The sequence below is a fragment of the Prionailurus bengalensis genome, chromosome D4 (assembly GCF_016509475.1).
Source record: "Prionailurus bengalensis isolate Pbe53 chromosome D4, Fcat_Pben_1.1_paternal_pri, whole genome shotgun sequence".
Classification (NCBI taxonomy): domain Eukaryota; kingdom Metazoa; phylum Chordata; class Mammalia; order Carnivora; family Felidae; genus Prionailurus; species Prionailurus bengalensis.
Window position 1 is genome coordinate 66,905,752 of NC_057359.1, and position 25,757 is coordinate 66,931,508.

A 25,757-nucleotide genomic window follows, 5' to 3' on the forward strand; every position below is an offset into this window, starting at 1 on the left:
GCTCTACCGGTTGAGCCAGCCAGGTGCCCTGAGTTATTTTTCTAAAAGATGATTTAGGGGCACCTGGGTGGCTTAGTCCGTTAAGTGTCCGACTCTTGGTTTCAGCTCAGGTCATGATTTCACTGTTTGTGAGTTCAAGCCCCACATGGGTCTCTGTGCTGACAGTGTGGAGGCTGCTTGGGATTCTCTCTCTCTTTCTCTCTCCCTCTCTCTCTCTCTCTCTCTCTCTCTCTCTCTCTCTCTCTGTCCCTCTTTCTGTCCCTCTCCCCCCTTGTACTCTCTGTCGCTCTCTCACAAAAAAATTAAAATTTTTTTTAAAAAAGATGTTTTAATTTGCTTGTTTGTCTCAGTTTAGTATGAGGAACACAGTTTGCTGTCTGACTCTTGGTTACCATTCTGGTGATTATTTCTCCCTTATAGTCTATGTATAAGGAGAAGAAAGACAACTTAGCTAAATAGTAGAATCATTTTTTTCCCATGCCTTTTCAGTTCCATGCCTTTGTTTTGGCTCTTTGATCATCTTACTTTGCTCTTAGTGTTAATCTCTTTGGGGGACTTGGACAATCTGATCAAAACTGGAAGTATGAAATCTCTCTTTAGAAAACTGCATGTGAATTTGTACACCAAATTTTGCTTATGGTTTCAACAGGGACACAGATTTCACCAAGGATCAGAATCCCAACTCTGCACACTAACTTTGGTGATCACTCCTGGGGGTGAGCTTATCATTCATACGCTGATAATTCTGCCGTCTCTATCTCCTGTCTGATTTCTCTGCCAGAACATTCCAGCCAGCTGTTTAGGCTTACTCAGACACTCCACGGACACTCCAGACTCAAACTGTCTACAGTAAGAGCATGATCTTTATCTCTTCGAACTCTATTCTTCCTCCTCAGATGTAGGTCTTCTCAAACAGAACAGGAGTCCAAACCAGAATGCCCTGACCACCCTAGTCTAAACCAGATCATTCTTTTTGGTTTTTTTAATTATTTTATTATTTTGAGAGAATGAGAGAGAGAACGTCGGTGAGGGGCAGAGAGAGAGGGAGAGAGAATCCCAGGCAGGCTCTGCACCAACGGCACAGAGCCCGATGTGGGGCCCGAACTGTAAGATCATGACCTGAGCTGAAATCAAGAGTCAGATGTTTAACTGACTGAGCCACCCAGGCACCCCTTAATTTTTTCCTTATCATTCTTAATTTCTTCCTTTCTTAATTTTTTTCCCATAAATAAGCATCATGCTTAATTTCTTTCTTTCCCTCCACATAGAATCAGTCATCAGGTTTTCCTAATTGTGCCTAAATGTTTCTGAAATCTCATTTTCGTCCCCATTCTCAGCCTAGCCCAAGTCATCTTCTCTTGTAGAGATTCAGCAGCCTCCTGACTTTCTCTCTTGCTTGCCTTTAAAAAATGCCCCACATGACAAATGGTGAACCTTTAATGGCTCCCCGGTGCCTTTAGGACAAACTCCAAACTTTCTGACGTCTTGGATACCACCTGTGAGGCCTGCATGATCTAGCTCCAGCTTGCCTGTCCAGCCATCTGGTTCTTCATCACCGTCCACCTCCACCATCCTGACATTCTTCATTTTCTCAATTATGCTGTGCTGTTTCTCACTTTTATGTCTTTGCATATTCTCTTCCTTCCTTGGTCCTGCCTCCTTTCCTCCACACCTTGCAAACTCTGACTCATTCTTTAGGTCCTGGCTTTAGATTTCCCTTCTTCTGGACACCTATCCATTCATGGGGCCCTTTGGATGCATTTTCTTATTCTCTTTTCTCTGCTGTAGCATTTATACACTTTTGCAATTACCTCCCTACTCTCTGGACTATAAATGCTGGGAAGGGAGACACTTGTTTGTGTTGGTCTCATTTATCACGGCATTGCTTGTGCTTATTTAGTCCTATACCTGGCAGAGGTATTTGATAAATTTCTGTTGAATATTTCCTTCTACCTAAAATATCGTCTTCCTTACCTTCCATCTACTGCCTGCTCCACTTGGCAAAACCTTATACAGTTAACATCCATTTATTAACTCAACAAGTAAGTAAGGAACTCCTTCTTCATTCCAGGCACTATTTTAGGCACTGTGGATATAGTGATGAATAAGACAGCAAATATCTCTGCCTTTTGCAAGCTGATACTCTATGGGTGTAGACGGATAATTAAATAGATAAGTAAAATATACAGTGTGTTAATGAGCATAAGTGCTAAGGAGAAACAGAAAGCAGGAAAGATGGATGATGCACATCAGAGTGGAGAGACAGCATTTTATTTGTTTTTTTATTATGAAAAATTTTTTAATGTTTTATTTATTTTTAATTTTTTTAATGTTTATTTTTGAGAGAGAGCGTGAGTGGGGGAGGGGCAGAGATAGAGGGATACACAGAATCTGAAGTAGGCTCCAGGCTCTGAGCTTTCAGCACAGAGCCCGATGTGGGGCTCAAACCCACTAACTGTGAGATTGTGACCTGAGCCAAAGTCAGACACTCAACCGACTGAGCCACCCAGGAGCCCCTTTAATGTTTTATTTTTGAGGGAGACAGAGTATGATCAGGGGAGGAGCAGAGAGAGAGAGGGAGACACAGAATCCAAAGCAGACTCCAGGCTCTGAGCTGTAACACAGAGCCCCACATGGGGCTCAAAGTCACTGACCACGAGTCCATGACTTGAGCCGAAGTCAGACGCTCAACCGACTGAGCCACCCAGGCACCCCTATTTAAAAAAATTGTTTTTAATGTTTATTTTTGAGAGAGAGAGACAGAGCATGAGCAAGGAAGGGGTTAGAGAGAGAGACGCACACACACAGGATCCAAAGCAGGCTGCAGGCTCTGAGCTGTCACCACAGAGCCTGAGAGATGGCATTTTAGATAGGCAGCTGGGGGAGGCTTCATTGAGAGGGTGACTTTTGAGTCAAGACTGTAAGCAAGTGAGGGGGCGACCAGTAGCTGTGCTGGTCTCTGGAGAAAGAACACTCCAGGCAGAGAGAAGGGCTGAGGCCTGTAGGAGAGAGTAAGGCGAGTAAGCCTGAGAGCAAGGAACAGAAAGAAGACCTTGGGATGTAAGGTGAGAGCGGTAAACCTCTCAGAGTGTTGCTGTCTTACTCTGATTCCTGGGCTTCCTCACAGTTGGAAGCTGTTTTCAGCTCTCAGTGCTGTGAATTTACCAGAAATGATCATGGAAGTTTCCCTTCTTAGCAGTTACCTGTGAACCTATGGAAGTGCTGTAGTAGAAAGCTGCAGGCTGGTCAGTGCCCTTTGGAGGCTGGTGAGGTATGTGCTGAGGCATCTCTATAACAAGTGCTACCTCTTTCTCGGGACATTTTTGCCTTTTTTTTTTTTTAAGTTTATTTATTCATTTGGAGAGAGAGGGAACACAAGCAGGGGAGGGGGCAGAGAGAGAGGGAGAGAGTGAATCCCAAGCAGGTTCTGCACTATCAGCACGGAGCCCGATGCGGGGCTCAAACTCACGAACCATGAGATCATGACCTATGTTGAAACCAAGAGTCGGACGCTTAACCGACTGAACCATGCAGGCTCCCCTTGCCTTTTCCTCATTAGGATTGGGAGGCAGTGGGAAAGTGGGGCGTTGGTGGCCTCAACCTCAGCGGTCACGTTGCCCATAGTTCAGCTCCGCCCTTTTCTTCTGTTCCCTGGTCTGTGTTCTTGACGTCTTGGGGGCATGGTGAACATTGCACAATTCTCTCAGCCACTATCTAGAGTTACAGTTTTGAAGACCAATCACTGCTTTCAGCTTGTTTCTCTCTTACCCCTTAGCTTTGTTGCAGAAAGTAGAGGGCAGGCGGGGTTTTAGTTAATTGTGTGTTGCATTAGTTGGTGTTGGGTTAGTTTGGGTTTTTTATTGGCTTTAGTGTGCAGACTCCATACCTCTGTCCTTGTGTAAAGCACAGCCCGTCATGGGGCAATTGGGCCCCACCCCGGGGTTGGGGGGGGGGGGAGGGATGACTGGACTTGCCTTGCTGGCACCCCACGCAGGAAGTAAGAGGCCTCCTCTGGGCACAGTTCCACTGCGAGTGGAGCGGAGATATAGGGCTCTCTGAAGCCTATATTTAGCAATAGGAGAAGCCTCTGCCAGGCTGTTGTGTTGTTCCTTTTGGTGTGATTCACTAATGGCAGCATACTCTGTGGAGAGGGGCTGTAAATTGTAAATTGATATGAGGTAATAATTGGCAAAATGATCAGACTCCATTTTTATTCTCCTCTGGGGAAAACACGTGTTAGGAATCACTAACGCAGAGGCGACGGACAGAGGGGTTTTTCAGCCAGCTTTCCAGCTTTAGTGCTGCAGTGCTTCCGTCCTGATTAGAGAGGACAGGAGCCAAATTTGGCAGGAGGTGGCCAGCAGACTGGTATCTGTTTGCCACTCTTTACTCCAAAAAGCCTTGCCGCAGAGTTGCCATGGCAGCAGGAGGCAACTGAAGGCAAAGGCTCCGCTCTGGAGCAGCGCCCCCTGGTGGCCCAGCCTTCCCCTCCCTGGCCTTGAACCCAAGGGGCTGGTCACACGGCGTGGGGGGCTCCGGGTGCTGTGGCTGTTGAAAGCACATTCCCTAATGTAGTGGAGCTGTAAGGTCCTTCAGCTGTAAGGATGGCTGCCTCTTCTGTCCCCTGTTTCTCCTTGGGCATAGCCCTTTGATGTCCGATCCTGTAGTCCACCTTATCAAATTATTTGCTCTTCCTTAAATATGCTCTTTCATGCTTCTATACTTTTATACATGCATTTTTCTCTGCCTAGAACGCTCCCTTCCCCATCTGTGTGGAAAATTCCTACTCATTGCCAAAATGTGGCTTCAATACTGCCTCCTGCTCCGTAGTGCTTCCTCTAACCCCTTATGCTGTGTGCAGAATTACACTGTTTCCTCCACCATCTCAACCTTGCCTCATAGCAGAAATGACTGTTTTTGTTTCTTCTTCTCTAGACTGTAAATTATTTGCATTTAAGAACTGTTTTTTTTTAATGAATTTTGTATCTCCAGGAGTAGACTCATAATAACACTTAGTAGTGTTTGTTGAATGAATGAAGTGTCTTTGTGTCATACTTTTTAATCCTTATCATGAGAGGGTTGCATACCATGTGGAGGACAGTACTGTGTTGTGTCCACGTAGGGCTTCAGAATCCTTGCTCTGGGGTTCCAGAGGGTTTAATTGGTGCCTGGGTGGCTCAGTTGGTTAAGCGTCCGATTTCAGCTCAGGTCATGATTTCATGGTTCATGAGTTCGAGCCCTGCGTCAGGCTCTCTCCTGACAGCCTGGAACCTGCTTCGGAGTCTGTGTCTCCCCCTCTCTCTGTCCTTCTCCCCCTGGTGCTCTGTCTCTCTCTCTCTCAAAAATTAATAAACATTAAAAAAGTAGTTGGATGCTCAACCGACTGAGCCACCCAAGTGCCCTTCACGTTCCATTTTAAGTTGGAAGGGCAGTGGCGGAAAGAGCAACACTTGGGAGTCGGGCGCCCCAGGGTTCAAGTCATCAAGTCAGTATGGCTTTTGGTTATTTGTCCAGCTTGTCGGTCTCAGTTCCCTTTTGTTGAATTAGGATGTGTGAGGACAGTGCCTAAGATACTTTGTGGCCCAAAGTAAATTCCCAGTAAATCTTACTTTCTCTACCGTGCCCTGTCTTCCTTGAAGAAAATGAAAGCAAAATAGAAGTGTAAAGCAGTTTTGAACCATCTCTGGCATCCATATCTACATCAGCTCGTTCTGTGTTCACTGCCTTGCCCTGAGCACAGCTTTAAAAGTCACCTCTTTCTGTGCCTCTTGTCCCTTTTCCCGACCTTCCATGCTTTAGTGCCCTTCCTTTGCTTTACTGCCCTGTTTTCATCTTTGGTGCATCTGTCCCCGTGAGTTTACTGTGTACGTAGACATTTTATTTAGAACTCTCTCCTGTCCTGTCTTTTTGGGGATAACCTGTATTTCAAGAATTTCGATTTGAAATGAATTTATCTGTTTCTTTCCTTCAGTAGTTCCCAGGAGCTGTCTTGACTGTAATACATAGTTACGTGCCTTACCTGCTAGCCTCTATAATGTTCGCTTTACCGTTTAGTCTTAAGCATTTTTCGCTGTTCCTCTTAACGTTGAAGTTCCAAGCTCGCTTAGGCTGTTTTGCAGATCTCTTTGCAAATGTGTTCTTCTCAGTACCACGTGGTGATGCTGCAGGCCCCTGTCCTGTGTGCCAATGCCTGCAGGTATCTGGGCTGTTCAGTTTGTGAAGTGTTTTTCTCTTCCTTCTCTTTTAACCCCACTTGTGGTAGTTGATTCATTCCTGCTCCTCTACAGGATGTGGAACTGGAAGCTGTTTGTAAGTTATTAGTAGGTCTAGTAGAAGACTCCCTGAGAATGGCAATGAAAATTTGCTTGGGTTTCTCGGTTACCCGTGACAGTGGTTGGCTGTTTGTGAGAAAAGCCTTTTGGGAATGTTTTATGGCCTCCTACCTCGCATCTTGTGCTGTCAGTTTAAAAAAAACCTACTTGGGGCGCCTGGGTGGCGCAGTCGGTTAAGCGTCCGACTTCAGCCAGGTCACGATCTTGCGGTCCGTGAGTTTGAGCCCCCGTCAGGCTCTGGGCTGATGGCTCAGAGCCTGGAGCCTGTTTCCGATTCTGTGTCTCCCTCTCTCTCTGCCCCTCCCCCGTTCATGCTCTGTCTCTCTCTGTCCCAAAAATAAATAAACGTTGAAAAAAAAATTAAAAAAAAAAACCTTATCAGTAGATTTGTTAGTTAATCTGGTCTGCCAGTGCCATGCTTACTTGAAAGTTGGCTATTTGTCTCCTTTCCAAAAAATGGAATTGCCGCATACAGTTCATTTTTGTTTGATGTGAAAACTGAAACTAATGTAAGGATTTATTTACCTGGCTAAAGGGCATTTTTCAATCAAAAGGCAAGAAGGGTACAGTTTTAATGAATCATAAAATTTATCTGTTCGAGACATGCATTTTTCCTACTCTGTAAATATTCAGTTAAATGCCATTTAGTTAAAATTTAATTACGTAGGAACTTGTTGCCACGGATTGAATTGAACTTCAGAATGCTGGAAACAATATTGTAAGTTAATATAGAAAGGTTACAATGATTTATTATTTTGTAGGAAATATTTTGGGGATAGAGCAGGTTGTACATGGGATGAAACTCAGAAGGTCTAGGTTTGAATTCATGCACCTTCTAGCTCTCTTGGGCTACATAGTCATTCTCTGTGGAATGGTAATGGTTACAAAATACCTTTTTTTTTTTTTTTTAAGTTTGGTGGTTTGTAGTTTATCCCTGACCTTCATGCTGGGTTCTTCATCCCTGGTGCTTCTCCTGTGTGCAGTGTTACTCTACCTGCAAATACCTCTCAGGCCCCCATCCCCCTGATGTACACACTTCTTTTTTTATTATTTAATTTTTTTTCTGGTATCCTTTTATATATTGTCCATTCCAGCATATGTATTGACTTGATCTTTTTGCTTTTCCGTTTTCTCACCTAGTTCTTATATTTGGTTATATTTCCTGATTTGAATCCTATTTTATATAGCACTAGAATTTAACAATGTGGGAAAGGCTGTTGGCAGAGAGACAATTCATAAAACCTTCCACGGACCCAGGCGAATGGAAACCAGCGCTGGAGGTTCTTTACCTCCTGTCTTGCATGAAAACATTCCTGCTTGTTTCCCCTCTGTTGATCCATAACATTAGACTTTGCTTTTCTTGGTTAAGAGTATTCTTAGTTAAGAGTATTTCTTTTGGGGCAAATGATAACATCTGCAATCTTTATCATCTTTTCTACTTTTTAACATTTTTAAAAAAAATGTTTATTTTTTAGAGAAAGAGTGAGAGAGAATGAGCAGGGGAAAGGCAGAGTGGGGTGGGCAGAGGATCTGAAGCAGACAGCAGGGAGCCCAACCGAAGCAGGGTTCCTGAGAACCCCACACCGAGAGATCATGACCTCAGCTGAAGTCGGACGCTTAATCCACTGAGCCACCCAGGGTCCCTACGGTTTAACATTTAAAAACAATCTGTTTCAGGGACGCCTGCGTAGCTCAGTCCATTGAGCGTCCGACTTCAGCTCGGGTCATGACCTCGCGGTTCGTGAGTTCGAGCCCCGCATCGGGCTCTGTGCTGACAGCTGGGATCCTGGAGCCTGCTTCAGATTCTGTGTCTCGCTCTCTCTCTGCCCCTCCCCTGCTCATGCTCTGTCTCTCTCTGTCTCAAAAATAAATAAAACATTAAAAAAAAAAAAAAACCCAATCTGTTTCAGTGTAATTTCTGGTTAATCTTCCTTTTCCTAGAACATGAATGTACAGAACACAAAAGGGATAATTTAAGATTTGAGGATTACTTTGTTGATATGTAATCGACCTTTTTAATAAATGATATTTACTGTAGTTATCTCACCTCAAAAGTCATTTCATTTACTAGAAAATGAAAATTCTGAAAAATGAAAGAAAGAAAATTAAAATCACTTTATTCTAACATCCAGAGATGACTGCAGATAAAATGTTGGCATAATTCCCTCTAGTCTCCATTCAACATTACGTATTCAATTGTATGTAATTTTACAATTGATTTTTATAATTACATATTAATTAGCAAAAGTTTATATTTCATTTTTATAATTTTAAATTTTACATGTAATTATATATTAGCTAAAGCTTATACATAAACTATAATTCACATTATATAGCACTATTGGAATATTCTAGTAACTTTTAGGGCACAACCTTGACCAAAAAAAAAAAAAAAGAAAACAAATTAATTATCTAAAAAACTAAAATAGATAATTTCTAATTATGAACTACATTACAAAAATGTAAATATTAGAAAAATACATCATGACAAATAGGAGTCCTGCAATTCCTCCAGTCCCCACTGTTAACAGTATGTTTTCAAACAACCTGTGATTAGATTTCTGAATTGTTTGTTCATCTTTGACAAAATTTGTGAAGGGTATGGATGTTCTTTGCTTACAGGCTTGGTCAAATTAGGCAGTGAACCAGAATGTGTTTTTGCAAAATAACATCTCAATATTTTTCTCCATGCTTTAGGTATGTGTTCTTTTTGGATCCATGCAATCTGGACTTGATAAACCGGAAGATCAAGTCCGTAGCGCTGTGTGTAACAGCATGTCCACGACAAGAACTGAAAACCCTGAGTGATGTTCAGAAGTTTGCAGAGATAAATGGTGAGGCATGAGGCCGTCCAAGTCCTCACCCCGGTCACTTACTCCCACCATGACATACTGTATGTTTGCATTCCAGTATAAATTTGTGCCGGTGTTAAAGAAATCACCAAGGAACCTCAAAACGAAAAAGGGAATTGAAAGTCCTCCTGGACTTCCTTGATAAAAAAGATTATAGTCACCTGGGGAGCTTGTTAAAACTCCAGATTCCTAGGCTCCCCCCAGGGAAATTCTGACTGAGTAGGTCTTTGGGTTCTGGAAACTTGTATTTTTTTACAGATGTCTCATGTGATTTTGATGTCGCCTGTTTGAACATTTGGGAATGACTAGACTACTTTTTGTGAAATTGGTCTTTTTTTCTTTTTCTCTTCCTAAATACGAATTAAAATTTTTTTGATTAGTGTATTTTATTTTTGTCCCTGGATAACAATGTAATATATGTCTGTTACAGGAAATTTGGAAAATTCAGGGAAAAGAAAATGAATACCAAAAGTCCACCATCTTTCAATTGTGTTGGTGTGTTTTGCTTTTTTTAATTTAATATTATCTCATAACCATTTTTCTAAGAGTAAAGTTTTGAGAAACTTTGAGGTTAAACATATGGGAATTAGCTGAGAAAACAAGCATAGTCAATTTTCTAACCTAACTCCGCTCCCTTGGGTTTCTGATTTCCAGGTACTATCCTCAGTTCCCTCTGACTCGCCTCAGTTCTCTTCAGAGAATGTTATTTATAACCTCTCTTCCTGGAGGGCCACAAACTGATAGCCTGTGTTTGTGAACTTCCATGGGGTTTGATGTTTGCGCTCTGTGTGTTGGAGTCCTCAGAGCTGCCTTGGCCTCGCCTGGTTTACAGGCTGGTTCTGGTTCCTTGGAACAATGGCTGACTCAGCATCCGCCTGGTGTCACTTCTAGCTGGGCAGAGAGATAGCCTGGGAACCCAGCTACACACGCACCCCTAAGCAGCTTCAGAGTCTTCCTGAGGGGTTTGCTGGCCTTTTGAGGGCAGAAGGACCGCCGCCTTCTAGACTGGCAGTGTTCCTGTCACTACTGCTCCAGGCCTCAGTGTAAGGTAGTAGGAATCACATGAGATTAATATGACTCTGGATTCTACTTCTGCTGCTGTCGTTAACTGGTTCTGTAATGAGGGACAGAGAGCGTAGCCTCTCTGAACCCATATTTCCTCATCTGAAAAAAGTGGATTAAAAACAACGCCCCCATCATAGGATTGTTGTGAGGATTTGATGAGATGATGCACAAATGATTGGCACTTGGTGGGCACTAAATAAAGAGGTACCAGCGACTCTTCAAGATCTCATTTATTCCCACATGATATCCTCACACAGACTGATTGGCTGAGTCTAATACTAGAACTGTCGGCCCTATCATTATCAAGTTTCTTAGGGAGAAATGAGTTATCCCTTACGGGTTTTTCTGAAATCTTAGGCAAGGTGAGCATACATGGTGCACTTTGGGAGGTGGTGGTGTTGGGTTGGCTTTGGAGTATAGGCTCTGAAACCAGATTATCTGGGTTCAAATGTTGGTCCTACCACTTACTAGCCATGAGACCTTAGGCAAGTTACGTGATCTCTGGTTGCCTCAGTTTCCCCATTTGTGAAGGAGATAATATTTGTACTAAAGCTGACTCACAGGGTTGTTATAAGGACCTCAGACATGAAAAATGCTTAGAAGAGTGTGTGGCAAATGGTAAATTGCCAAAAAAAAAATAAGTATTGGTTACTGCTGTTATTACTATTAATGTTATTATTCCCCCAATGGAAGGTAATAATCTTTCTGCCTCTAGTCTCTCTCTGCTTCTAGCCCCTGACATACTGCTGCCATATTAACATTGATAGAGCTTTAGTCATGTTAATCCCTTACTCAGAAGCCATCAGAGGTCACAAAATAAAATAAAACATTATATATCTTACCTTGGCACTCAAAGCTATAATCTAGTGTCAAACTATCTTCTAACACATTTTCTTGAACCCACTGGGTGTGAGTCTTGGTCCCTCGAACCTGACATGTCAGCTGGAGGGCCAGAAGAGAGTTAGTTCCTTGTCGACCGTATTGCCTGCTGTGATGATCCACTGGGGAGAAATGCCCCATGCAGCCTTGCTGGTGTGTTTATTTCCAGGTCATTATCCTTCTAAGTGATTATGATACTGAATATGGCCTATTAAGGCCAGTTTATAAGACCTTTCTGGTGAGTTTTGCAGCTTTGTTTTTTTCACAGTCTTACACAAAGCAGGTGTTCAAGAATATTAATGAATAAATATTATTCCAGAAAACAGACTTCTTAAATTGGTGCCTAACTACACAGGCACCCTTAGGCTTTTCAGGCAGCTGTTTGCAAAATAAGTCAATGTGTTAGGCATAAAAAAAGTATTAATAATGGCAGCATCAAGAAACACAGCAGTGGAGGATAGAGAAGATAAATATTTAAAAGGGAATAGAAAACTATGAAATTATAATAGAGAAGAGAGCCTTTGGTGGTGAGATATAAGTACCTTTATTTTAATAGTAACCCTAGGTTGAAAATTTTTAATTTCTTAAAAAAAAATCTGGATTATTCTTTGGATTGGTGACTTAAAACTGGGCCTGGTAAGGGGTGCCTGGGTGGCTCAGTCAGTTAAGCGTCTGACTTTGGCTCAGGTCATGATCTCATGGTTCGTGAGTTCGAGCCGCGCATCGGGCTCTGTGCTGACAGCTTGGGCCCTAGAGCCTGCTTCGAATTCTGTATCTCCCTCCCTCTGCCTCTCTCCTGCTCACACTTTGTTTCTCTCTCAAAAATAAACATTAAAAAATGTTAAAAACAACAACAACAAAACAAAACTGGACCTGGTAAGATTTAATTCCAGTGTTACTGTATCTGAGAGAATTCTTTGTCTGTCTTTTTGCATTATCTTTTTTCCCCTTCTTTGTCTTTCCATCATTTGAGGTGCACATTGATTCGGAAGGAGCAGATGGTTTTTATAATTATTTGCATCCACACGTTGTTAACAGCTACATTTCTGTTAGAAAATGCACAGGCCCTTTGACCTCACTTATACACATCAGAGAGGAATATCTTCAAGAGCTAATTTAGGTTTAAGTGGGGAATTTCCAAATCTGTAAGAGGGAATTGCTCAAAATCCATGACAGAGTCTGCATGTAAGAACAAACTCCAAAGCTCTTAGAAGAAAACATAGGGGAAACCTTCATGACGTTATACTGGCAATAATTTCTTGGATATGAACCGAAGCTCGGTCAACAAAAGAAACCACGTAGGTAGACTGGACTACATCAAAATATAAAACTTCTGTGCATCCAAGGACACAGCAGCGTGAAAAGGTAATCCATAGAGTAGGAGAAAAGATTTGTAATTCATTTATTTGATAAAGGGTTAATACTCAAAATATATAAAGAATTCCTACATCTCAACAAGAAAGAAAGAAAGAAACAGACAAATAAACGACCCAATTAAAAAATGGCCAAAGGACTTGAATAGACATTTCTTCAAAGAAGATATATGATGGGCCAATAATGACATGAAAAGATGCTCAACATGCTAATTGTATGGGAAATGCAAATGAAAACCATAGTGAGATACCACCTTACACCCATTAGGACAGCTTCTGTTGAGAAAAAATGACAAACACCACAAAACAGAAAATAACAGATGTTTGTGAGAGTACAGAGGAACTGGAATCTTTGTGCATTGTTGGTAGAAATATAGAATTGTATGTCTGTGATGGAAAAGAGTTTGAAGTTTCCTTAAAAAATTAAAAATAGAATTAACACAGAGGATTTTAGGGCGGTGAAAATACTTTGTATGATACTATAATAATGGATATATGTCACTATATATTTGTCCATGCCCATAGGACATACACTAAGAGTGAACCCTTATGTAAACTATGGACTTTGAGTGATCATGATATGTCAATGTGTAGGTTCATCAGTTATATCAAATGTACCACTCTCGTGGGGGATGTTATAATGGAGGAGGCTGTGCCTGTGTGGAGGCAGGGAGTATGTGGAAAACCATTGTACCTTCCTCTCAATTTTGCTGTGAACCTGCTTGAAAAAATAGTCGTTTAGAAAATGGATTATCATGACTCAAAAATCCCGCTTTTAGGTGTATATCCAAAAGAACTGACAACAGGATTTCAGAGAGATATTTGCACACTCATATTCATCGTGGCATTATTCATAATAGCCAAGAGAGGGAGGCAACCTAAATGTCCACTGATGGATGAATCGCTAGAGAAAATGTGGTATGTACATACAATGGAATGTTAGCCTTAAAAAGTAAGGAAATCCTGTCATATGCTACAACATGGATGAACCTTGAAGTTGTTAGTCTAGGTGCAATAAGCCAGTAACAGACAGATAGGGCGATGGTTTTCTCTGGCTATAGAATTTCAGTTTTGCAAGATGAAAAAATTCTACAGTTCTGTTGGATAACAGTGTATCCAGGGTATAGCTAATATGACTATACACTGAAAAAAATGGTTAAGATGGTCAATGTCACATTACGTGTTTTACCACAGTTTTTTTAAAAAGGAAGGATATTCTGAGACATGCTACAATATGGATGAACCTTAAGACATTGTTAAGGGAAATAAGTCAGTCACAAAAGGACAAATACAGTATGATTCCACCTATATGAAGTACTTAGAGTAGTCAGATTCATAGAGACAGAATGGAATGGTAGTTGCCAGGGGCTGCAGGGTGAGAGGAATGGGGAGTTACTGTTTTTTGAGGAAAGAGTATGAATTTTGCAAGGTGGAGAGTTCTGGAGATAGACAGTGGTAATGGTTGGACAACAATGTGAATCTACTTAATGCTACCGAAGTGTATACTGAAATAGTGTTAAGGTAGTAATTTTTTTATTATGTGTATTTTACCATAATTAAAAAGATGAAAGAGAAAAATCCTGTATGGGGTAGTAACTTTTTTTTTCTAATTTTTTAAATGTTTATTTTTGAGAAAGAGGGACAGACAGCATGAATGGGGAGGGGCAGAGAGAGAGGGGGGAAACAGAATCTGAAGCAGGCTTCAGGCTCTGAGCTGTCAGCACAGAGCCCAATGCGGGGCTCGGACCCATGGATTGTGAGAACATGACCTGAGCTGAAGTTGGGTGCTTAACCCACCCAGGCGCCCCTGGGGTAGTAACTTTTTAAACGATAATTTTAAACGTTACTTGAAAACATAAGGTAGGGGCACCTCGGTGGCTCAGTGGGTTAAGCGCCCAACTCTTGATTTCAGCTCAGGTCACAATCTCATGTTTGTGGGTTTGAGCCCCACATTAGGCTTCATGCTGACAGCACAGAGCCTGCTTGGGATTCTCTCTCTTCCTCTCTCTTTGCCCCTCCTCCACTTGGTGTGTGTGCACTCTCTCTCTCAATAAATAAACTTAAAAAAACTGTAAGGTAAAATAACATTTTTCTTACCAGACAGGAAGATAATACAAATCATTTTCAAAGAGTTTTAAGTTTCCATGACAACATTTGAGAGTGCTTTTTTAGTATTTACAACTATCCATTTGTATGAACTTTTATTACCTTTCCAAATTATTTAAAATCTTTTAAGGGAAAGCTAACTTAGGTTCCTAGAATAATGTTTGTAAGAAATGTATTTATTAGGAAACAAAATATTGCCTTAACTCTTTCTTGTAGACAAGAAAGAGGAGTTGTTTTCTTGGACCCTGAAGTTTGTAGAGTGCCTCTGTGGCATATGTCTGACCAGCACAGAAAATTTAGAAGAAGTAGCCGGACACTCAATTGGTTGTGTGGAGATGCTGCCATAGTACAAAGAGCTGTAAGAGGCGAGCAGAAGAATTTAGATAAACGTAAAAGTTGAAGTTCTGGTATGTGAGTTGTGTGGTAGGTGTGCAAGTGTACAATTTGTTAGTTTGGTTTGTAGTTTTTATATGATACAAATATAAATATGATGCTAGAGAATAAATTAAAAATTGCTTTTGAAAAAGTAAAATTGACAGGGTGCCTGGGTGGCTCACTTGGTTAAGTGTCCCACTTCAGCTCGGGTCATGATCTCGCAGCCTGTGGGTTCGAGCCCCGGGTCGGGCTCTGTGCTGACAGCTCAGAGCCTGGAGCCTGCTTCGGAATCTGTGTCTCCCTCTCTCCCCTTCCCCTCAAAAAGAAATAAACATGTAAAAAATTTAGAAACTGAAAAAAAATTAAAATTGGCAAGTATCACAAGGACTCTGTACTAAGCGTCTTTGGTTCCTTATCATCTTCTGGCAGTAGTGTGCATGAGTTTCCTGTGGGGCAGGATCATGCTCTTCCTTTCTGAATATCCAGGCCCTACCTCACATAGGAGCTCTTCATGGTTTTTTTTTGTTTTTTGTTTTTATTTATTTATTTATTTATTTATTTATTTATTTATTTATTTTTGGGACAGAGAGAGACAGAGCATGAACGGGGGAGGGGCAGAGAGAGAGGGAGACACAGAATCGGAAACAGGCTCCAGGCTCCGAGCCATCAGCCCAGAGCCTGACGCGGGGCCCGAACTCACAGACCGCGAGATCGTGACCTGGCTGAAGTCGGACGCTTAACCGACTGCGCCACCCAGGCGCCCCGCTCTTCATGTTTTTTGAAAGAAGGATGGATTGGGCTGCTCTCTTCCTCCCTATTGACACTTCCTAATTTCTCATTCTCTCAGCACACTGTATCCTTTGCTCGCTTCTGAATCTCTGTCCGTTGCCACCAGCGGGTAAATTGTTTAGCTTCATTCTAACCAGAATTGACGTGAACCTTTGTTTATCTTCTTATTCATCTCTCAATAATCCATCTTCTTCATTCATTTGTCTTTCCTAACCATACTATCCACCTGAATATTCATAACCTTTTCTTTTCTTGAGCCCTCTTGTTTTTCCTCTTTCCTAACCTTGTACCCTCCAGAGAAGACTGCAAACATCTGGCGAGAGCTTATACCTGAGTTATTCTCAGCAGAGCATGAATTCCGTCTCTCATTTTACTTCCCTCCAGTTTCTGGTGAGCAGGTTTCCTTCTTACTTACTTACTTACTTACTTTACTTATTTTTATTATTATTTTTTTTTTTTGAAAACTCAAATAATGTATACAATGCCCCTCCCTCTGAAGCCAACTTCACCTTTATATGAGATTTTCATCTGAACCCAGCCTGGCCATGTGAGGCAGTGAAGGAAGTGGGGAGAGGGAGGTCATGCCTGCTTGGACAGTCCCTTCCCTTCCTCTCTCCCCACTCTGAGTCTGGCCCATAGTTCATCCCTTGCTTTTCTCCACTGTCCCTGTTGTTCAGATCAATCAGGCTTGAGCCCTGCATTGTTTCATCGTACCATTCATTGATACCCATTTTGTGCCATGCACAGAGCCAGATGCTTTGCAGGTCATTTTATTCTTTCCACTTGCAATCTAAAGTCTAAATAGCAGTTTAGAAATGAGAACAACCTGTAAGTTGTGGGCCCACTGCATGGTCTCAGTGGGTGCTAATATTTTACATGGAATAACTTATTATCTTTTACATTACTCTTATCAAACTTTTATAATATCTAATTTGTTTTCCCTAACACAGTAGTAAAATGGCAGAAATCTTATCTTCCTTGTTTGTGTCCCTTTTATAGCATGTGAGAAATCACTCCCATTAGTGAGTGCTTCTTCAGTGTACCGTATTTTGTAGGAAGTCTGAGACGTTTATGACCTACCGTTCACACCGTGTTAATGCTTTGAGTAGAGCCACGAAGGTGGGTGTTTTCTCAGTGATCATTGTTCTGTCTTTGAAAACCTCAAAGATTACGTGATGCATCAGATAAAATTCGTGAATATAAATAAGCCTTTGGTTATCATTATCTGGGTGTTACATTTAAAGTTAGTATCAATAGGGGTGCCTGGGTGGCTCAGTCAGTTAAGCGTCCTTCGGCTCAGGTCATGATCTCACGGTTCGTGGGTTCAAGCCCCGTGTTGTGTTCTGTGCTGACAGCTCAGAGCCTGGAGCCTGCTTCAGATTCTGTGTCTCCCTGTCCCTCTGTCCCTTCCTCACTCACTCTCTGTCTCTCTTTCTCTCTCAAAAATAAATAAATACTAAAAAAAATTTTTTTAAATAAATAAAGCTAGTATCAATAGATGATCAGTATATTACCCTCTTTCTTACCAGTCCGTAACAATACAGCTTAAACCACAGAGTTAGTATTGATTCTTTTTCTTATAGTGAATCAAAAGATTGGACTTGATATCATTTATAAATAAAGAAAATGATCAACCCTAGCAACTGATTTAATTGCTTCCAAGTTCAGAAACCAGCAAGGAAAAAAAAAAAATCCTTACATTTGATAGTGTAATTTTAAGTAACTCCTTCATTCAACAATTAAATGGGGCGCCTGGGTGGCTCAGTCGGTTAGGCATCCGACTTCGGCTCAGGTCATGATCTCGTGGTCCATGAGTTCGAGCCCCGTGTCGGGCTCTGTGCTGACAGCTCAGAGCCTGGAGCCTGTTTCAGATTCTGTGTCTCCCTCTCTCTGACCCTCCCCCGTTCATGCTCTGTCTCTCTCTGTCTCAAAAATAAATAAATGTTAAAAAATAAAATAAAAAAAACAACACCCATCAAGTGTGTGGCACAGAAACAAAGACAAGGTATGGTCCCCTTGTTTAGGCAGCTTGCATAATAGAAGACAAACTTTTCATTGTCCTCCACAATACCTAGAAGTCGTGCACATAGATTTCCAAAGTTAATTCACTTAGCAAATATTTATTGTGTGCGTAGTATGTGCCAGTAGGAGTTGACAGATAATGTCACACCACCAGCTGGTTAATGGGGGCTTCTTGGGAATTTCAAATACGTCCATACTTTTTACTGGTTACTGAAAATTGCATTCTTCCTGCATATATATATGTATCTATATCTATCTATCTCTCTCTATATATACACATACATGTACATATATATGCTTTCCTAGTTAGAAAGGGGTTAAATTCATTCGACCTCACATAGCTATGTAATTTGTTTTTCATAATAAAAACTGTTCTGCATTGGGAGATTTTTATTAATTACAACTTCCTAAAGTATGTTTTCTCTTAATTTAGTATATCCTACAAATAATACTGTGATAACAAGTCAAGCAAAATTTTATTTTATTTATGTTTTGTTTAACAGAATTTTTTTAATGTTTATTTATTTTGAGAGAGAGAAAGAGAGGGCTGGGGGTGGGGGGGAGAGAAAAAGAAAGAGGGAGAGAGAAAATCCCAAGCAGGCTCTGCACTGCCAGCCCCGAGCCTGATGTGGGGCTCGACCTCACCAACCATGAGATCATGATCTGAGCCCAAAACCACGAGTTGGACACTTAACTGGCTGAGCCACCCAGGTGCCCCGCAAATCAAGCAGAATTTTACAGTAAGAGTTAGCCTCCAACTTACCAACCCCATTTTGTATTTTTGTTTCAAATTGGTGTTTTAGACCAGTAGTTCCCAACTAAGGGTAATATTGCCACTGCATGCCCCCCCCCCCAACTTTCTACTCCCCACACTTAACAGTGTTAGGAGACATTTTTGGTTGTCACAACTGAGTGAAGGGTTGTGGGGTGGGGGGAGGGTCCTGGAATCTTGTGGATAGAGACCAAGGATACTGCTAAAAATCCTGCAATGCACAGGACAGCCCCTACAACCAAGAATTGCCCAGCTCAAAATACCAGGGTTGAGAAGTCCTGTTTTTTTTTTAACGTTTACTTATTTTTGAGACAGAGAGAGAGCATGAATGGGGGAGGGTCAGAGAGAGAGGGAGACACAGAATCTGAAACGGGCTCCAGGCTCTGAGCTGTCAGCACAGAGCCCAACGCGGGGCTTGAACTCACGGACCGTGAGATCATGACCTGAGCCGAAGTCGGCCGCTTAACCGACTGAGCCACCCAGGCGCCCCGAGAAGTCCTGTTTTATATAGTATAATTTATAGTGAATAGTGAAAAGCAAATAAACATTATATATAACACATAACACCAAAATAAGAGATTAAAAATAGTTATTTCATATTTTTTTTTCAATCAGGATGTCTGTTGTATGGCTTTTGACGTACTGCCTATGTACCAGGAGAGAGGGGTCCCACATATTTTGAAGACATAAGGTCCCAGTTCTCAAAAGAGTGTACTTTCTAAAAGTAGAGATGATATGTAAGCTAAAAAATTGCAAAATAATATGCTAAGTTTTATAATAGAATGAAGCAGTAAGTAGATTTGGGTGCATCAGAGAAGGCTTACTGGAAGAGGTGAGGCTTGAGTAGTTTGTAGAATTCTGCTCAAACTGAACACTCAGATGGTAGTTAGGAATGGACAGCCTATGCTGAGGGAACAGCATGTGAAAAAGCCTGAAAGCTTGTTAAACAGCAAGAATTGTAGATAGTTATGTTTTGTTTTGTTTTTAATATTTTTAATGTTTTTTTGATTTATTTTTGAGAGAAAGAGAGCACAAGTGAGGGAGGGACAGAGAGGGAGAGGGAGACAGAGCATCAGAAGCAGGGTCGATACTGACAGCAGTGGGCCCAATGCGGGGCTTGAACTCATGAACCGAGAGATCATAACCTGAGCCGAAGTTGGACACTCAACCGACTGAGCCACCCAGGCGCCCCGTAAGTAGTTTATTATGTTAAGATGAGGCTGGAGTTCTAGGTAGAGGCCTGCTTTAGGAGAGCTTTGAAGCCAAGGAGTTGGAAATTATTCTGAGGGCAGGAATATGATACAACTAATGCCCATTTTACAAAGACCCCTCTCAAGGCTGTGTGCAGCATATAGAGGAGAAACTCTTTGGGAGAGTAGTTTGAACCAATAAGAGATTTTAAAGGCCTGAGATAGAGAACTCATAGAAAGATTCAGTTATCAGAACTTGGTTTCTTAAGTGTCTTGAAGGATATATGAAGACGATGGGTAAAGAAGAAGATATAGGATGACTTTCCATTTCAAATTCATGGGGATTTCATGGATGGTAGAGCCATTAACAAGGATGGAAAATACATGAAAGGAGGCAGAGCAGATTTGGAGAGTGGGTGATGGAAATGTCTTTTTTTCCCCAAACATGTTGTTTTCGAGGTATCTGTGGAATGTATGTTTTTTTGCCCAGGAGCTTATTGAATATTTGTCTGATTATGATTATTAGGAATGGCACGGAAGAAGCATTGTGGCCTAAGAGTAGAGAATTTCATTTCTAAATTTGTCAGTGATTGCTTATAAGGCCTTGGAAGTATTACTTACTTTGTTTCATCTGTAGTGTTTGGAGCATGGTGATGGAAACATCCCTCTTAAGGGAGTTCTTATAAGTGATGTTGAGCTAAAGAATAAATAATTGAATATTATAAGGCACTTGAAAAATTATAGTAGTTAAACATTCTGGGGACTATAGCAACTGTTTACCAAGATAAATGTTTATATACCCAAGTTGGCGTCCTAAGATCACTCATTTTGAATAACACTGGCTGAATTGCATGGATTGCCTCTGGTGTGGTTTAGATAAGCTTTTGTTTTTGGTTTTAGACTTCATTACTCAAGTATGGTTTTCCCTGCCTTTTGCATTAGAAGAAAAACTTTGTCTTACAGTTTCTGACCAAACCTCTTGTGCTAAGTATTGTTTATACCTTCACTTAAGGGGCGCCTGGGTGGCGCAGTCGGTTGGGCGTCCGACTATAAAAAAAAAATTATACCTTCACTTAAAAAAAAAAAAAAAACCAAAAACACCTTAAAAGTGTTCACTGAAAATGCATTAGCTAACAAACATGAAAAGAAAAACAATTGTAACATGTTTGCCATTACTGGGTTATTTTAATGTTCTTCATTGAGGCTTCTCTGTCCATCAACCTTTTGAGCAGGAAGCATTATAAAGTTTCTTCTGATTGTTACTACTAACACATTGTAAAGATCTTTTTCTTTTAATCTATTTAGTACAGGATCTATTTAGTACTGGCCTGTGTCCCAGAATACCATCAGAGATAAGGCTATTATCCTTTCATTGAGCATTATCCTGGGAAAGTATTTATAAAATTGAACTCTGTTGCACCTGCTGACCTCCTTTTTTAAATGAAGAAAGGGTGGGGACGGAGATTATGTTCACTGAATTCAGCAGAAGCAGTGTGTTTGACAGCACTGACACAGTGCTTTAGTTAGGGCCTTTCATATTGTGTAAATCGATTCCATCTTGGACTCTGAAAGAAAGAAGTTGACCATTCAGATCAGGAAGTTGATGATCACATTGGGTGCTCTGCGGTTATTGGCACAGTGGCTGGTTTTTTTTTTTTTTTCTTGAGCAATCCTATAGTAGGACTCCCGGGTATTTCAGGATTAATCTAAAATGTTTGCTTTTCACCGCTGCCATGTTTTCTCTAAAACTGCTGTAAATGGAATCTAGTGGCATTATCTTCAAACATGAAAGACTAATTTTATTTTATTTTTTATTTTTTTTATATATGAAATTTATTGTCAAATTGGTTTCCATACAACACCCAGTGCTCATCCCAAAAGGTGCCCTCCTCAATACCCATCACCCACCCTCTCCTCCCTCCCACCCCCCATCAACCCTCAGTTTGTTCTCAGTGGTTTTTTTTTTTTTTTTAACGTTTATTTATTTTTGAGACAGAGAGAGACAGAGCATGAACGGGGGAGGGTCAGAGAGAGGGAGACACAGAATCTGAAACAGGCTCCAGGCTCTGAGCTGTCAGCACAGAGCCCGACGCGGGGCTTGAACTCACGAACCGCGAGATCATGACCCGAGCCGAAGTCAGCCGCTTAACCGACTGAGCCACCCAGGCGCCCCTGTTCTCAGTTTTTAACAGTCTCTTATGCTTTGGCTGTCTCCCACTCTAACCTCTTTTTTTTTTTTTTTCCTTCCCCTCCCCCATGGGTTCCTGTTAAGTTTCTCAGGATCCACATAAGAGTGAAACCATATGGTATCTGTCTTTCTCTGTATGGCTTATTTCACTTAGCATCACACTCTCCAGTTCCATCCACGTTGCTACAAAAGGCCATATTTCATTTTTTCTCATTGCCACGTAATATTCCATTGTGTATATAAACCACAATTTCTTTATCCATTCATCAGTTGATGGACATTTAGGCTCTTTCCATAATTTGGCTATTGTTGAGAGTGCTGCTATGAACATTGGGGTACAAGTGCCCCTATGCATCAGTCCTCCTGTATCCCTTGGATAAATTCCTAGCAGTGCTATTGCTGGGTCATAGGGTAGGTCTATTTTTAATTTGCTGAGGAACCTCCACACTGCTTTCCAGAGCGGCTGCACCAGTTTGCATTCCCACCAACAGTGCAAGAGGGTTCCCATTTCTCCACATCCTCTCCAGCATCTATAGTCTCCTGATTTGTTCATTTTGGCCACTCTGACTGGCGTGAGGTGATACCTGAGTGTGGTTTTGATTTGTATTTCCCTGATAAGGAGCGACGCTGAACATCTTTTCATGTGCCTCTTGGCCATCCGGATGTCTTCTTTAGAGAAGTGTCTATTCATGTTTTCTGCCCATTTCTTCACTGGGTTATTTGTTTTTCGGGTGTGGGGTTTGGTGAGCTCTTTATAGATTTTGGATACTAGCCCTTTGTCCGATATGTCATTTGCGAATATCTTTTCCCATTCCATTGGTTGCCTTTTAGTTTTGTTGGTTGTTTCCTTTGCTGTGCAGAAGCTTTTTATCTTCATAAGGTCCCAGTAATTCACTTTTGCTTTTAATTCCCTTGCCTTTGGGGATGTGTCAAGTAAGAGATTGCTATGGCTGAGGTCAGAGAGGTCTTTTCCTGCTTTCTCCTCTAAGGTTTTGATGGTTTCCTGTCTCACATTCAGGTCCTTTATCCATTTTGAGTTTATTTTTGTGAATGGTGTGAGAAAGTGGTCTAGTTTCAACCTTCTGCATGTTGCTGTCCAGTTCTCCCAGCACCATTTGTTAAAGAGACTGTCTTTTTTCCATTGGATGTTCTTTCCTGCTTTGTCAAAGATGAGTTGGCCATACGTTTGTGGGTCTAGTTCTGGGGTTTCTATTCTATTCCATTGGTCTATGTGTCTGTTTTTGTGCCAATACCATGCTCTCTTGATGATGACAGCTTTGTAGTAGAGGCTAAAGTCTGGGATTGTGATGCCTCCTGCTTTGGTCTTCTTCTTCAAAATTACTTTGGTTATTCGGGGCCTTTTGTGGTTCCATATGAATTTTAGGATTGCTTGTTCTAGTTTCGAGAAGAATGCTGGTGCAATTTTGATTGGGATTGCATTGAATGTGTAGATAGCTTTGGGTAGTATTGACATTTTGACAATATTTATTCTTCCAATCCATGAGCAGGGAATGAAAGACTAATTTTAGAAGAGTTAGATATTTAGCATTCATGCTTAACTTAACAACAATAAGTCATTAAAATGGTAAAGAATGTTCAAAAACAGTTTCAGAAACTTAATTTCCTAGTGAGTCTGTCTTAAGAAGCTGAAGAAACTTAAGTGCCATGTAACTTTCAAGTGTCTCTTTAAAAAGATCTTACAGGGGTGCCTGGGTGGCGCAGTTGGTTAAGCGTCGGACTTCAGCCAGGTCACGATCTTGCGGTCCGTGAGTTCGAGCCCCGCGTCGGGCTCTGGGCTGATGGCTCAGAGCCTGGAGCCTGCTTCCGATTCTGTGTCTCCCTCTCTCTCTGCCCCTCCCCCGTTCATGCTCTGTCTCTCTCTGTTCCAAAAATAAATAAAAAACGTTGAAGAAAAAAAATTAAAAAAAAAAATAAAAAGAATTTACATTGTCCAATTACTTGAATTATCTTTATATAAAATAGATGCTACATGGTTTTATGACGTATGATATATATAGCCCACATATTTTTTTAACTTTTTTTTTTAATGTTTGTTTGTTTTCGAGAGAGAGAGAGACAGAGTGTGAGTGAGGGAAGGGCAGAGAAAGAGGGAGACACAGGATCTGAAGTAGACTTCAGGCTCCTAGCTGTCAGCAGGGAGCCCAACACGGGGTTCGAACTCACAAATCGGGAGATCATGACCTGAGTCAGATCTTAACCGATTGAGCCATCCAGGCGCCCCTACAGCTGACATATTTAAATACCTGGCAGGTTTATTGCTGGTTTGGGGGCAGCATTACTGAATTAAATGCAGGTTTGTGGCTTTTTAAAAATTCTTTTGGTTCACAGGATAAGGTATAAATGAAATAAAACCACTCTCAAGTTTGTTTGTTATCCCAGCAAATCTTTTTTCTGTAGTCTCTTCTAGCTCTTTCTTACATCCTCACATGATATTTCTATAATTAGTTCAATGTTAAAACCTGCCATTTTCACCTCACATTTTATTTTAAACTTTTTCCAGGGTGGTACCATGTGAAACTTCATTGTTGCTATAATATAAACACAAAGCTATTCTATTTATATTTAATAATAAAATATTTGGCCAAATTAGTAATCTGGTAGGAACTGCAATTAATAAAATATAAACAGTTTACATGATAGAGTGCAGTAGGTCCTTAGCAAGATTAGGACTAGAGCCTAGGTCTTCTCAGTTAATGGTATTTATCGTTACAATGAACCTGACAGTATTCTCGGTGCTGTATTACAAAATCAGCAGGTCAGTAAAATAATACTTATCAAGGATTGGCTGGACTGCATCCGACTTTTACATATTATTTAGATTTGTATTAGCCACACAGACCAAGAAATAGATGGCTGTTTGCATAACCAACCTAGGATTGAATTTGAGCTTGTTTTAAACTCTCTGAAAGCTGAGAATTCTTTGATCAATTTGTTCAGTTTATTTACAGTTACTATTTACTGCCTTTAAAATAAGGAAAAAGTAACGTATTGTCTGAAAACATATGTGCCATATGTTTAGTAATGGGAATACTTACTTAGTATTACTTACTTAGTAATGGGAAGCATAGGAAAAAGGGACGTCGTGTAGTTGAGGCAGGGTTTGTAGTCAGAGACACCTAGGGTTCAATTCCAGCTCTCCTTCCTAGTAGCTGGGTCATCTTGGGCAAGTTATATATCTTATCTTTTAGCCTCTATTTCGTCCTCTGTAAAGGAGGTGTAATAGCCCCTGCTTAATCAAGTTAAAATAAACACATAATTAACATATGTATGGGGCGAGAGGAGAGCCCCTCCACCTAGCGACTTTCTGAGTCCCCAGTGTGTTGGAAAGAGGGGTCCATCTCCAATCCTTCTGCGGGGATGATAAACTTGCATGGGTATAGAACCAGCCCTGGAAATGGGCTGCTCTTGGCCTGACCCTCAGAAATGCTGGGGTGGGCCAAGATACTTGGCTTCTTCAACAGGAGAATTTTGTCATGTTTCTGTTGTTTGGTTGTTTGGAGATGTCCCTGGACATGGTTTGGTTAGTTATAATTAAAAGTTGACTCTTTAAGGAAAAAAAAAAATTATATATATATATATATATATATATATATATATATATATATATATAGCCACATCTATGGCAGACACTCAAGAAAGGTAGTTCTAGTACTTACTGTTATTATTACCCTGAGTATTATTAAACTTTGTACATAAATTGCCAGAGAGAAATTAGTTTTAAATGATTGAGGACTGATGCTAAAGACCAAGTCAGATTCTTATTAATTCTAGTGTTTAAAAGTTGTATATGTTG

The 25,757-nt window shown here is 41.0% G+C and overlaps 1 protein-coding gene across 3 annotated transcripts in view; it reads left to right on the forward strand.

Annotated features, from left to right (window-relative positions):
- Positions 1 to 25,757, forward strand: part of SLC44A1 (solute carrier family 44 member 1) — a 206,114-nt gene that overhangs the window by 85,181 nt on the left and 95,176 nt on the right. For all 3 annotated transcript variants that reach the window (XR_006295036.1, XM_043566212.1, XM_043566211.1), the window contains exon 4: positions 9,030 to 9,166. Coding sequence is in view for 2 of the 3 variants with exons in the window: in XM_043566212.1 (XP_043422147.1) it covers positions 9,030 to 9,166 (137 nt within the window). In the remaining variant the exon portion in view is untranslated. The remainder of the gene's footprint in view (positions 1 to 9,029; positions 9,167 to 25,757) is intronic.